Source organism: Vanessa cardui, chromosome 6, assembly GCF_905220365.1.
Source record: "Vanessa cardui chromosome 6, ilVanCard2.1, whole genome shotgun sequence".
NCBI classification, from domain to species: domain Eukaryota; kingdom Metazoa; phylum Arthropoda; class Insecta; order Lepidoptera; family Nymphalidae; genus Vanessa; species Vanessa cardui.
Window position 1 is genome coordinate 7,011,990 of NC_061128.1, and position 13,420 is coordinate 7,025,409.

The 13,420-nt window shown below is 32.3% G+C and overlaps 1 protein-coding gene across 1 annotated transcript in view; it reads left to right on the forward strand.

The window, feature by feature from the left end:
- The first annotated feature begins 2,884 nt into the window (after nucleotides 1-2,884).
- The window catches only part of LOC124530372 (RYamide receptor-like), a 57,125-nt gene continuing 46,589 nt past the window's right edge, over nucleotides 2,885-13,420 (forward strand). The window contains exon 1 of the mRNA XM_047104522.1: nucleotides 2,885-3,402. Coding sequence (XP_046960478.1) covers nucleotides 3,392-3,402 — 11 coding nt within the window. The 5' untranslated portion in view covers nucleotides 2,885-3,391. The remainder of the gene's footprint in view (nucleotides 3,403-13,420) is intronic.

Below are 13,420 nucleotides of genomic sequence, written 5' to 3' on the forward strand. Positions count from 1 at the left end.
TCAAAATCAAATCAAAATATATTTATTGTTCTCATATCAAGTACATATTTCACAGAGGCCCTGTACCCCTAAACTAGGAAAACCCGTATCTTAGGGGCCAGTGACTTCCCAATCAGTATTTTAGTTTAACAGTATTTAAATTTAATGCCAAAATAAAAAGTATACAAATAAAAACAGAAGAAAAAGGAACACAAAAAAAAAAAAAATTTTAACTAATGAGGTAAAGTAAATTTTACTACCTATAATTAATATATGCATGCATGCGCGCGTGTGTATGTGTGTGTTTGTGTGTGTGTGTGTGTGTGTGTGTGTGTGTGTGTGTGTGTGTTTGTCATGTACGAAGATAGTTTTCTGTTTCCTGATAGCTTAGGCCACTTAGCAAATTCCGTAGATACATCTTAAGTTTATTTCGATTTAACCGAGTAATGTCTCTTTTTTTATTTATTCTTTTGTAAAGATAAGCTCCTAAATATATATTCTGATGCTGGGCAAATTTAGTTCTTGTTTTAGTAATTTTAATGTCTGGTCGTCGACGTTGTGTGTTCATAGGTGGGAAGGGAAAACATTTATGAAAGCGTATGACGGTATTCTGTATAAATAGTTGACGGACAGTAAGTACCTTCGCTATTTTATAAATCTCATTTGTTCTGAATCTTCTCGGTTGTACTCGACCACGGAGGTCGTTGAATCGAAACAATTTAAAAAAAAAAGTTGATTTCAGCCGTGTGCCTTTAAGTCCAGTCAAAGGCTGTGATAAAATCTTAACAGTTCATGAATAATAGTAAAACATATAAAAGATATTCATATTAGTAATAATATAGTCCTGAACGATTTCAGCCACGGCGACTGATCCCAATGAGACCAGACATCTACGCAGGATATATTATAGTACACATATTTCACACAGATGCAATCTTTTACTCACCTCGTCACCGCATAATTTAGGAACTGCGAAAAGCGTTCAGGCGGAGGACCAACGGTTTTACGTGTTTTTTTTAAGCTTATCTTCTACACATATAATAAAATTGGAGTGTCTTTTTTACTCAATGCATATGTATGTACATATACACTGTACATATACCAAAATAACATTTTTACAGTTTTTGTCTGCCTGTCTGTCTGTTTGTTCCAGCTAATCTCTGGAACGGCTGGAACGATTTTGACGGGACTTTCACTAGCAGATAACTCTAAACAAAAAGTCTAAATATGTTTATTGTTCTTATATCAAAATACATATCTCACAGAGGCCCTGTACTGATATAATAAGGGGTAACTTAGGCTTACAATATTTTTTTTTTTAATTCAAACGCGTACAAAGTCGTGGGTACAGCTAGTACCTACTGCATAAAAATCGATAGAAAAATCCAAATACTTTTTATAGGTCCGAATTGGGGTTTGAACCCAAGACCTCGGGATCTGAGTTTATATCTAGACTTCTAGATCTGCGAGAGTATGTGTACTTTAATATCATGGTGTTCAAATGAACCCATTTGTTTTAGCAAGAAATATTATTTCCTTTTATCTTTTTAGTGAAAAAACCTACGAGCCGTCAAAAACATCAACGTCGAAATAGTCAAAGACAAAACAGTTCGGTACTATTTTCTCTCGTATTCTCTTCGTTATACGATTTTCGTTTTTGTTTAACGAGCCATTGACGAACATTCGTGTATTCAATAAAAAATTGAAATAGGAGCCGGAAGCGTAATGTTTGGAACATGAAAATTCTTTTGTTTATGCAAATTATATATTTCCCGCAATATTATATTGTCAGAAAGAAGTGTAGACATCGGAGATAGCAGCGAACAGCCAGTCTTGGTCATAAATTTGCGTTTGAAAAGTATGGAAATAACTTTTCCACCCACACGATATCTTAAAACATTTGTCCCTAGGAACGTCATAAAGCTATTATCATACGACCATTTATATATGATAAAACAGTATAACTCTTATTCGCTTTATGATATTAAGCATTAAATGGATCCAAGACTAAACTTCGCGATTGTATATAGCTACATATATATATGCTATTTATTTTAACTCTAGAAACATCCAAATAGCGCAGTGGTTACAATCGGTGAATCTTAACCTGAGATCATGGGTTCAAATACGAGCACGAACCATTGCGATTATTTTACTATGATACAAATAGTTTTCTTTCGGCTAAAACAGCTAGAACGTTAAATTATATTGACATCTAATTTCATATCAAGATCTTTATAAATCGTTTACATAACCAAATCAATATATTATTTGTTTAAGACCATGGAAACCGAGAAATTCAATTTTTTTTTTCAGTCGAATAATTATCATAATATAATAATATTCTTTATATTTCCATTATCAAAATCAAGGAATACTTATACGGAGTTCATTATTATAATCTATATAATCTTGTGCAGAACAATACACTTTAAACTTTTTTATTTTTTTATACGTAGCATCACTAACATTAATTTTTTTGAGGTAAGTTAACTTAAAACAGCAATACTTAGCACAGATGAGTTCTGGTTTTAAAGATGAGTAAGCCAGTGAAAAATACAGGCATGACGGCGAATTAAGGAATGGTAAATATTTCTCACGCGCCAATTTCTATGGGCTTCGGTAACCGCTTACCATTAGGCAGCCTATTTGCTCCCTAGTCGCGTCATGAAATAAGGAGTTATTTTCCTTTCCTGAATTCGCATGTTGTTGTTACCTTGGCACCTTATATTTGTAGGTTTTTTTTACAGTTGATTCTGTGCGATGTATGTATAATCATCTTTATAGATCGATCATTATAATTGTCAATAGTTAACAACGATATATTTAAACACTCATCTAGTGTGTCGACGATTGTAACCTTTTCACGAAAAAAATGTTAGTGTAGGGTGGATGTTCACGGAGCGCGCATTCGTCTACGAACGAGCGAAGTGACAATACGCGTCTCGTACAGTCGCTCCTGAAACTTCACACGCGAGACTCATAGCGGTTTCATAAAATAATAGCTTGATATAAATATAAAGTAATATTTGAGAAAATAGTAATATGTGGAATACAATGATTACTTAAACGATATATGTGATTAATCAATTTCAATTTAAAATCTTGTTTTAAACTATGAAAAACAGTGTAAAACGAGAGAATATGTGTTGAAAATAACGTGAAGTGATCTAGTTAACCAAATATACTGAAATAATTTGATTACCGGCAAGGTTAAAAAATCAGTAAATGCGCAATGTCAACTTTGGAAGCAGGAGCAAGCGTGTTAATCGTTTTACAAACAAACGGCAAGGCGGTTGTCTTGCTGCGTGCTACTTGTATGCCTAGTCGTTAGCGAAACGAGGCTGGGAATCGTCGGGGAAAGAACAAAGACATCGTAATAACCTTAAACTTATCACCGATACCTGTCAAGATGGACACCAGGTAAGTTTTTTTATAGTAGATATAACTGTTCCGCTCCTGACGTTATTAAGTAAATAATCATTCGAAAATGTGTCGTTATTATTCGGACCGTTTTTCAAACTAAATATCAGCAGGTTTTTTTTAAACACTTAAAAACCAAAGTTGTCTGAATGAAATGTAACTAATAATAATTTATTTATGAGTTTGTTAAAATTCGTAAGTTTTATTTAGGAAATAATTAGAGTAAGTGCATATGATATTCGAACTCATAAATAACTCATTCTATGCTTACGTGGTGTAAATTAGAAGCTCAGAAGGTCTAAAGGATTTATTTTATAGTCGTGTTGCGTTAACTATCCCGGAGTTCAATATTGTTTATCTTGGAACGGGTAGAATTTATTTTTGTTTTAAGAACAAAGATGAACGATAAGAATATTTTTGTATTATCAATGATTTTATTACTTGTTAAATGTAATATACTGATCGAAGTTTTATATTGATTTTATTGTATATTAAATTTAATATACAGTAAAATTAATATGATATTCGCTCCACAAATTTTTGCCATTTTGAAGATTGGATTTCAATAAACCATCTAATGAAACCAATAATCCAGAAAATAAACTCTCAAGTTAATATCGGATTGATTTTAACTTCAAGTGTATTTTAGTATTAGAAATAGTAATTACAACTCACCGTCTTCACCAAGCCTCATTATAATAAACGAATGTTTAGTTAAACATAATTGCTCTCTTTCTGTTATAATTTATTTCACAATCGAAAAAAGAAGACAGCATTATTTAACTAAGTACCTTTTTAACAATATTTATTGGCAAAATTGCGAAAAATATTTAAGTAATAGAACATATTTCTGTAAACAAAGATACAAATTATTGTCACTAAACCGAATACATTGATTACCATTGACATTAGTGAAAATCTTTTGGGACTAGTATGCAGAAGTTAAAAGGCGGCCAAAAGTAAAATGTTAATGTTTAAAATACATTTATACAATAATTGCTAAGACGGTAATACAAATAGTGATAAATAAGATTTCTAAACATGAAACATAAAGTTTAATCACGTTGTTATATACATGAACATATGTAATGAACATAGTAGGCTCTGTGACGTCAAACCTAGTGTAAGTAGGTACAAATTGTTTCAGGAAAGGAACAATAAGAGAATTTGATATGTATAATTTAATTTTAAATACTCATATAATTTTGCTAAAAGTATAAATTGCAGTGAATATATTTACTGATGCAATCGCGGCATAGCTTTAAAATTAGTAAGAGATTATAAATTTCCAATTAAAATATGTATACTCTGTCGTAACAAGATTATATTAGCTTCCAATATTAATATTTGCAAATTTCATATGAATGTCACAACAAATCGTTTCAACATCACAATTTTATATAACTAACACAAACAACAGTATAAAATTACAAAATCAATAATATAAGATGCGTAAACGTCTATTAATTTTAAACTAGTGAATTTCTAATAGCTGAATGGAATTCAGCTTCTTCAGTTTTAGAAATAAATGGTCAATTCAGGTAATTTATTACGTTACGTATTGATTTAGCCGATGTAGACGGGATTAGAGCTATTGAAAGATAGAAAATTATCTGAGTCTTGACCGGTTAGTGGCGGGTTTACGATCAGGCTAGGACCCTAGGGCGGCAAATTCGAAAGGCAGCAAGTATAGGGATAAGTATTTTTTGTAAGTTTCGTAGTTTCAGACTATGATAAAATTAATAACAAATTATCATGATCTATATCGAAAATCTTGTAGAAGGAAGTTTTCATTGTCACGTTAAAAAATATATATTATTATTTTTTGTGACATTTCTTATAAAGCAAAAGTCAAAAATATAAAGAAAACATTTGGTAAAAGTTGATAGACCCAGAGGTATTTTGTAACAATCTAGTTTAGTTTATTATGAATTCCATACACATTTTGACACCATATTAGTTCTGGATGTAATAAGGTAAGCAGGACATTACATAACCTATGTGTGACTTTTATTTTCAGTGGAGTAGTGTTGTAATAACGTTTTTAACGTATTGAGCGTATACTTGGAAGACAATAATATACGTCTAACAGCATTCTCTTACCAAATCAACTTAAAATCCGATTCATATTACTTATACAATATTATATGATTAGTACGTAACAAATACTATGATAAAATAAAAGCGGACAATTTTATTCATAAAAAAGAAATATCTGTTTTGCAACCACAGAGTATATGCAGCGTCTAAACTTACTCGTACGATGGAGAATTGACTTATAAAACTCTTGAAGAGTTATATTTATCTTGAGTTGACTGTAAATGTATGAAAATATCATATTCACAGAGATTCTGTTTAGTTCGAAATACTTACTTATATTAATATAATTAATGTCTTTAAATAATTTGACGACCTTCGTGGTCGAGTCGTATGTACACCGGATTTCATGGGTACACCACTCCGAGGTCTTCTGTTCGATTTTCGGCCGAGTTGATATAGAAAAAGTTCATTAGTTTTCTATGTTGTCTGGGTTCTGGGTGTTTGTGGTACCGTCTTTACTTTTGATTTTCCATATCACAAGTTCATAAGTGATATCGACTATATTACGGCGAGTGTATGAGGAGTTATTCTCTCTAATTCCTGCTTCTCCTTTCATTCATAGATCCACGCGTGCTGGCTCGCGGTGTCACCGCCTAACTGTGACATCTATCTCATCGCGCACAAAGAAATTTGGCAACTCTTTTCTTTGTCGCACCGCCAAAAAACGGAACTCTTGACCACCATACCTATTCCCCTCTTTTTATAACCTGGGTGCCTTCAAATGAGGTATAAAGAGGAAATCTTGCGGGCCGGCATGGCGAGGGTGACTAGTGCAGCTCATTCTTGCGGTCTGTACTGTCGTCTTTGCATTTGGACTCCATTTACTTGCCATCAGGTGGAGTGAAGTGGCCATCCAGTTAACATAAAAAAGTGCTATATCTTTATTATATTTATTTATATAATAATGCAAAAATGACTACATCTATCTGTCTGTTACGTTATAACTGAATTTGAACAAATTTTATATGAAGTAACCTTGTAGCCCAAGATATAACATACCCAATTTTTTTATACCTTAAATACTTGAACAATAGCACTGAAACGCGGGATACCGAGGGTTACAACTAGTATGATATATGTACATTTGGTTTATTGACTAAATGAAATAAATTCCCGCTGCTGGATGCAAGAGTTTGGGTAAAACAAATAATAAATGAAAAGTTTACCGAGAGTGCTATCGGGAATGCTTATATGTTGTTTTTTAATTTAAAATCAATATTTGTATTAGTATAAGAGTGAGACCTCGTCTCGTCATGCATATATTATATAAGTTTCTAATAAAAATATGGCGGAAATGTACCTAATATTAAAAACAAAAGCAAACATGCATACAAGATATGTACGTTCAAGATACGTAGGTACTAATAGGATTTTAACACTTTTAATGTATACGACGTTGTTCGATTCTGTGATTCTTTATTGAAAAATGAACTTTATTTTATTAGCCAGTGTCACCAATAACAATAAATATAAACTGTTCTTTTTTGCAAAAATGCGTCTACATCTCTGATATTTATTTATTACTAGCTGAATCCGAAGCGTTACTTATAGCATATAAAATGTCACCCTCCATTTTACATAATCGAGAGTGAAAAAAGGTAAGTTAGAGAGTATCAGTCAGAAAAGTCTCCATAAAAATATGAAGTAATAGATAGAGTTATATTAGTGTAGATTTAAAGTACGCTTAATACTTAAACATATTCATGACTAATTTCTTGTTACTAAATTTATATTCCGGAGAAACTAAATAATAAAAAACATAAAATGTTATAACTTTAATTTTTAGGCTCTAAAATTACATTTTTTTAATTATGATCGAGCAACTAGTGTTGTTCATGATTAAATTCTTGTTACTATATTTCGATTCGAAAGAAATTAAAATATAAAATATTATAACTGCAGTCTATACGCTTACAGCTCTAAAAATACTATTTTTTTTATAATTATTATTGAGCAAATAGTGTTTTAAAAGGCATTGGAAGAAATATAATAACAAATCATACACTCAAGCGAGTAATTAATTAAATCATTCTACACTAATTAAAAGTGCTCTCGTACACTTATTTATTATTAATTGCTATCAATTTTCAGATATTATATCTATGCTTTACTATTTGGAAGTTTGTATCGAAGTTAATACAAATGTTAAAAACCCCGTTATTTGCTAATATATGTATACTGCAACAAATTGCATTCATACCAAAATTAGAGGTTAATTGAGTGAATTTTAAAACGCGGTTAAGATATATTACAGTGATGTTTTTAAGGATGGAAAAGTTTAAGACTTTAAGAATACAATGTTTTCAATCAATTCCGAGATCACAACTTGATTAATTAAACACCAACCGTAATTATTTAAATATTTATTTCTTTATTATTACATTAAGATAATTAAATAGTCATAAGATCTTTTAAATTTATAATATTTGCCTGTACCGTTTAACTAATAATTTATGTGTAGGATTTCTATACAAAAATGTCAATATATGTATATACAGTTAAGTACACAACGAGGACGAATGTGACCTGACTTAATTTTACAAAACTTATTGCCTACCCACTCTGAGATAATTGGTGCGAGTTGAACTGAAATTCAAAATAAAAATATGTTGTATCAACAACGACACTTACAACTACACAATACAACTGCAGAAGGATAAAGCTAAAGAACTAATATTGCAACCCATTACAGGAAATAGCAAGACATATTATTACGACCAAAGAAAACGGCACCAGTAAAAAACTTAACACAAAAATTGAAAAAGTTAAAATCACTTTCAAAATTTATTTATAAATGTAAAACAAACCCAGAATCATATGTGGTTTTTATACAGAATTGCAGTTCTTAAATGAAATGAATTTCTATTTTTGCACCTTATTACACTTCACATTGGCATTTTAAACTTTCAAAACAGATGTATTGTGGGCAGCGTTCGAAAGGTTAATGAAAGTAATTCTGTGCAGTTCGGCATCATGATCAATTTGATCTTAACTTAATGTTATAAAATCGCTATCAATAACAAAAAAAAAACTTTTTTTTTACATTAGTGATAAAGTTGTTTAAAAAATACACATATAAACAATTATGCTAGCACAGTAGACAGCAGTCACATAGGTTAAAAAATATCTTTAAAATAGTAATATACTTTAAATTATAGTATTTATCTAATTGAAAATAAATACTTAGTCGCTACTGACTGACTGATTGATATATTTTATTATACCGATAATCAAACCGTTAAAAACTAGGATTGCAAGTAGGACTTAATGAAAGAAAAGGAAAGGTACGTCGTCAAAATTTCAGTTATTATTGGATATCTCTAACCGGGGAAATGCACGCCATCCCTAAAGTAGCACCAGCTGTATTCTGGATACACTCAGCCAGCAAAATGCAACCATACATACATATATACTCGTAACTACAATGTTCGAAGTTGCAAGGTAATGTATTAAGGGAAAAAAAGAAAATTTACGGACTTAGAATTAAAGGACGGTAAGAATATGTTGTAAAATGTAAACGAAATTTTAATGCTCCATTATTGTTATGTTGTCTGATATTTATGAAAGTATTTTTGTTAGTAAAGCATCGAAATACTGTAAAAACAACAAAAGCAAACGTATGTTTGTTTATAACAGCAAAACAATGAAATTAAAATTCGGCGCTAAACTAAAATACAAAAAATACGAGTACGAAAGTTCCTGAAACTTTGAAAGGCGTCCCGGGCACGACTAACACTAATATAAATATTACTTTAATTTAAACGGGAGTTGAATCCATATTTGAGTTGAATAAACAAGTATATAATAATAAATTAATTAAATGTTACCTATTTACGAGTGTAAGGCAAAATAAATATTACGGTCATTTTCCATACAAAAACTAACCTTTATAATATAGATAGGCTAGTAAACCAATATTATAATGGATTTAGTTAATAAAATATTACTTCTATAATAATTCATCGGATCATGAAAATTAATTTTAGATTGGTTTTAACATTAAAATATAAGAAAATTCAAACCTTATAATTGAGTTACGGAAAAAATAAATTCAAGGGAATTAACGTGAAAACAGTTTTCAGGACGTCTAGTGTAGCTTAGTACACCGGAACACTCAACAGAAGACCAACGATACCCTCTTCGAATCTTTGGCGCGCGTCACGGGATCGCTTTCACATGCTACGGTGACGATCTAGCGCATTGACCCTCCTGCGTCATTGAGATGTTCATTAAAATTATTAAAATATTTTTCATGTAACAATATCTTATATAATTACATTCATAGAACAAATTTGCTGAAGATATGAGATTACCATCTGTCAAAATATTTGTCTCGTATACAAGATAAAAATATCAAAATCTTTTGTCCAAATTATATATATATTATAATATATTATATTTTAGCCACTGTTTCCTTGTTGAATATTTTCCAATTAAGATTTTCTGAACAAAGATCCATGTCAATATACTTGAATAAGGCAATAAGGATAAGATTTTATGCCGTACAACGCACTTGGAATTAAGATAGAAATTATTCGCTGATATGTGTCAAAACAAACGCGTCGTGGGAGGCGTTTTCACGTGTTAGCTCGTTCTTGCCAATAATGCCATGCGGGTCTACCAAAAGTGTGTAATGAGTAAAACAGCCTGCGTTTAAAGGTGTTTTCCCAAAGAGATTTAATGACGTAATTACTAATTATTCTGCATTGCATTCATCAATTACTATTGCGTGCTAAACAACCGTCCTTTGGTGGCTGGAAATTTTGGATAAATATTATGAAGAACGATTATGAAAAACGTTATCAGAAGTATACAAATATTTTAAAATACAACATAAACATACACCTTGAATCGAACATAGCGAAGTTCATTTGTTTAGGATTTGAAACGGTCCGATTAGGCTAATTTGAATATCAAGGAATTTGACATAAGTTATGATGAAAAATGAACAGTTTTTCTCTGTTTGTCAGTTCAGTTTTTTGTCAAATTTCCGCTCGAAAGCAATATGCTGAAATTTGAATTTCGAGCTACTTCAGAAATTCTAAGCTAGCCGGCAAAGATATTCCTTAGCATTTTATTGTAGTCCTTTGCCATATGTTTTTCAAATATCCAAACTTATATTAATTTGTTTTGGTTTACTTTTTAAGTACATGGCTTTGAGGGATTTGAATTACTGAACAAAGTTTTTTAATAAATTTGAATTATTATAAGGAATCTGTTTACTTTAAATGAAATAAGATAGTCCGAATTTTTTTTTATGGCATAGGTGGCAAATGAGCAGGAAGCTCACCTGATGGAAAGTGACTACCACCGCCCATGGACATCTGCAGCACCAGGGGCCTTGCAGGTGCGTTGTCGGCCTTTAAGAAAGGAGTAAGCTCTTTTCTTCATGGTTCCCATGTCGTATCGGTTCGGAAAAACCGCCGGCGAAAGCTGGTTCCACAAAGTGGTTGTGCGAGGCAGAAAATGTCTAAGAAATCACGCTGTTGTGGATTTTCGGACATTAAGGTGGTGGTGAAACTTAGAATTTTGATAAGATGTCCGAAGGTGAAATGCAATAGCCGGGATTAATCCAATGATCCAACATCTCTACGCAAAGCCAAAGGATCAAGGAGATCGGAAAGGGCTCGATAACTCGAGCCGCTCTACGTTGGATGCGGTCAAATGGAAGGAGCTGGTACTGGGGAGCAGCCCAGAGGTGAGAGCAGTACTCCATGTGACGCCGAATTTGCGCCTAATAAAGTTTTAGACGATAGGCCGACGTTAAAAACTGTCTCGCCTTGCTGACCACACCGAGCTTCTTTGAAGACAATTTGGCTTTGCCTTTCAATTGACCGCGGAACTGAACGAGGCTCGAAATATCAACGTCAAGTATTCCGATACTATCTACTAGCGGCTATAGGGATGTTCTCAAATCGTGAAGATACGACAAATGGTGTTTTTTTAGCGTTTAACGCGCAAACTTGCGTCTTTTTGGGGTTGGACTAAATTTAGCCGGCTCCAGTTCGAGACTTCGTTTAACGAAGGCATTACCGCTATGTGACCTAAAAAGGCACGCGTAGATTCGCGGATGGTCGTCGCAGTCTACGCTCAGCCAGATAATTGATAGGTCCTGCATTTCAAGGCTGCCGAGGCGAAGAGAGCAGATATCTTCTCTGACGTAAACGCGCACCCCAGCTCGTGGTACAAAAGTATGCTCAAATTTATACCCGGGGTAAGAAAGAAAAGACGTATTGGCAGGATAAGATATCTGGGTCTCGGTAAGAAAGAGCAGGGTCTCAAGGTGAAAGTGAACGGCATTCAGTCCCCTTATGTTTATGAATATTATTTTATAATATACAGGTCACCTTGCCATACCTGCAATTACGTATTTTATATGTGGACGGCACAGCGTGTAAACTGAATGATAACGATTTTGCAGACCTCCCGAAACTTTAATATCTTGCGAAACTAGCAAAAGCATTCCTTGGGAATTGTTGAGCAATTCCTTAACTTGCATATATCGAATCACTTTCAAAAAATCCTTCTTATATTTTAACTAATTCAATTTAGTGCTCCTTAATAAACGAGGGCATATTGTTAGTTATATTTATGCGTTGGATACTGAAACCTCGTGGTGTCTGCGGTCTTTTAAGCTAGCTACTAGATCAACAAGGCAGTCATATAAGGTACTTAGCTTAAGATGTTTTACGCTTGAAGAAACCAGCCTTATCACTCATACAGGACACCTTTACATATTACGGTACTAAAAAGTTGGCTAGAGAGTACTCACAAGGATAACCTTGTGTTTACCTAAGAAAGAAATTACCTTACGAAGATTGCAGCCAGATTTTTTATTAAATCAACTTTTAAATTAGTTAACCAATTTAGTATGACAAGTAACTTCAAAATGTTATAATTAAATTAAGTTTCTGTCGTCTATTTAATATCATACTATGTACCTAATAGTTTTATACTATTATGTACTTATTATGATATTATTTTTAAGAGATTTTAATAGCTAATACGTACTTTTTGTACGCCACAACTTGTTCATATACAAAAGTGATTTAATAGTCAAATAAATATATACATCCATTTTATATTAAAAGTTGCAAAAGATTGTAGTCCAAGCCTCTCAAAAGAGATTCGTTCAATTAAAATTATTTTAAGACCAATAATTTATTTTGGAAAGATTCAACCTACAACTAGGTCTTAATGTCACCGTTCATTACATCGCCATAACATGACGTCATAAACATTGGGAACTACAATGTTGCTCACTCACTGTCAAACCGTAAGGTAACACTAGCATTGGTGTTTAGCGTTAGAATACGATTGTATTACAATACGATGAGTGGTGCTTACCCAGTCGAGCTGGCCCAAAAACTTTCCACTAAGTGAATGTAATGGAGTTGGTAAGGTATATATACATATAGATATATGATAATATTTGTTATCATAAGCAGAAAAACAGTTAATTTAATAAAAATGTAAGTAGCCCTAGAAGAATTTAAATATGTTACATCTTCATGTATCCAAAATTAATAATTCAACAGATTCGCGCACCAAGACCTTTGCTTACTAGGAGAAATTGCCTTTGGCAGGGATTTGCTGGCTTATATCTTTCGCAGGTCTGATTACAGAGCCTGTATAATTATGTAGAATAAAACGATAAACGAGGAATATTAATCACATAGAAAATATTCCTAATCCAGTCGAAAATCATATGTACTACAAAATAACAATAATTTTCATTGAGCTTCAGAGACTCAGCTGACTAATTTACTTGACTTTATACTTTATTGCACACCACACAAAGAAAAGAAATAAATACAACATGGATCTAGCATAAATAAAAGAGGCATAGAATTTTGGCGACATTATCGCTACATAGCGATCACTTCCAGGCAACCAATAAGTAACCAATTTAATACAA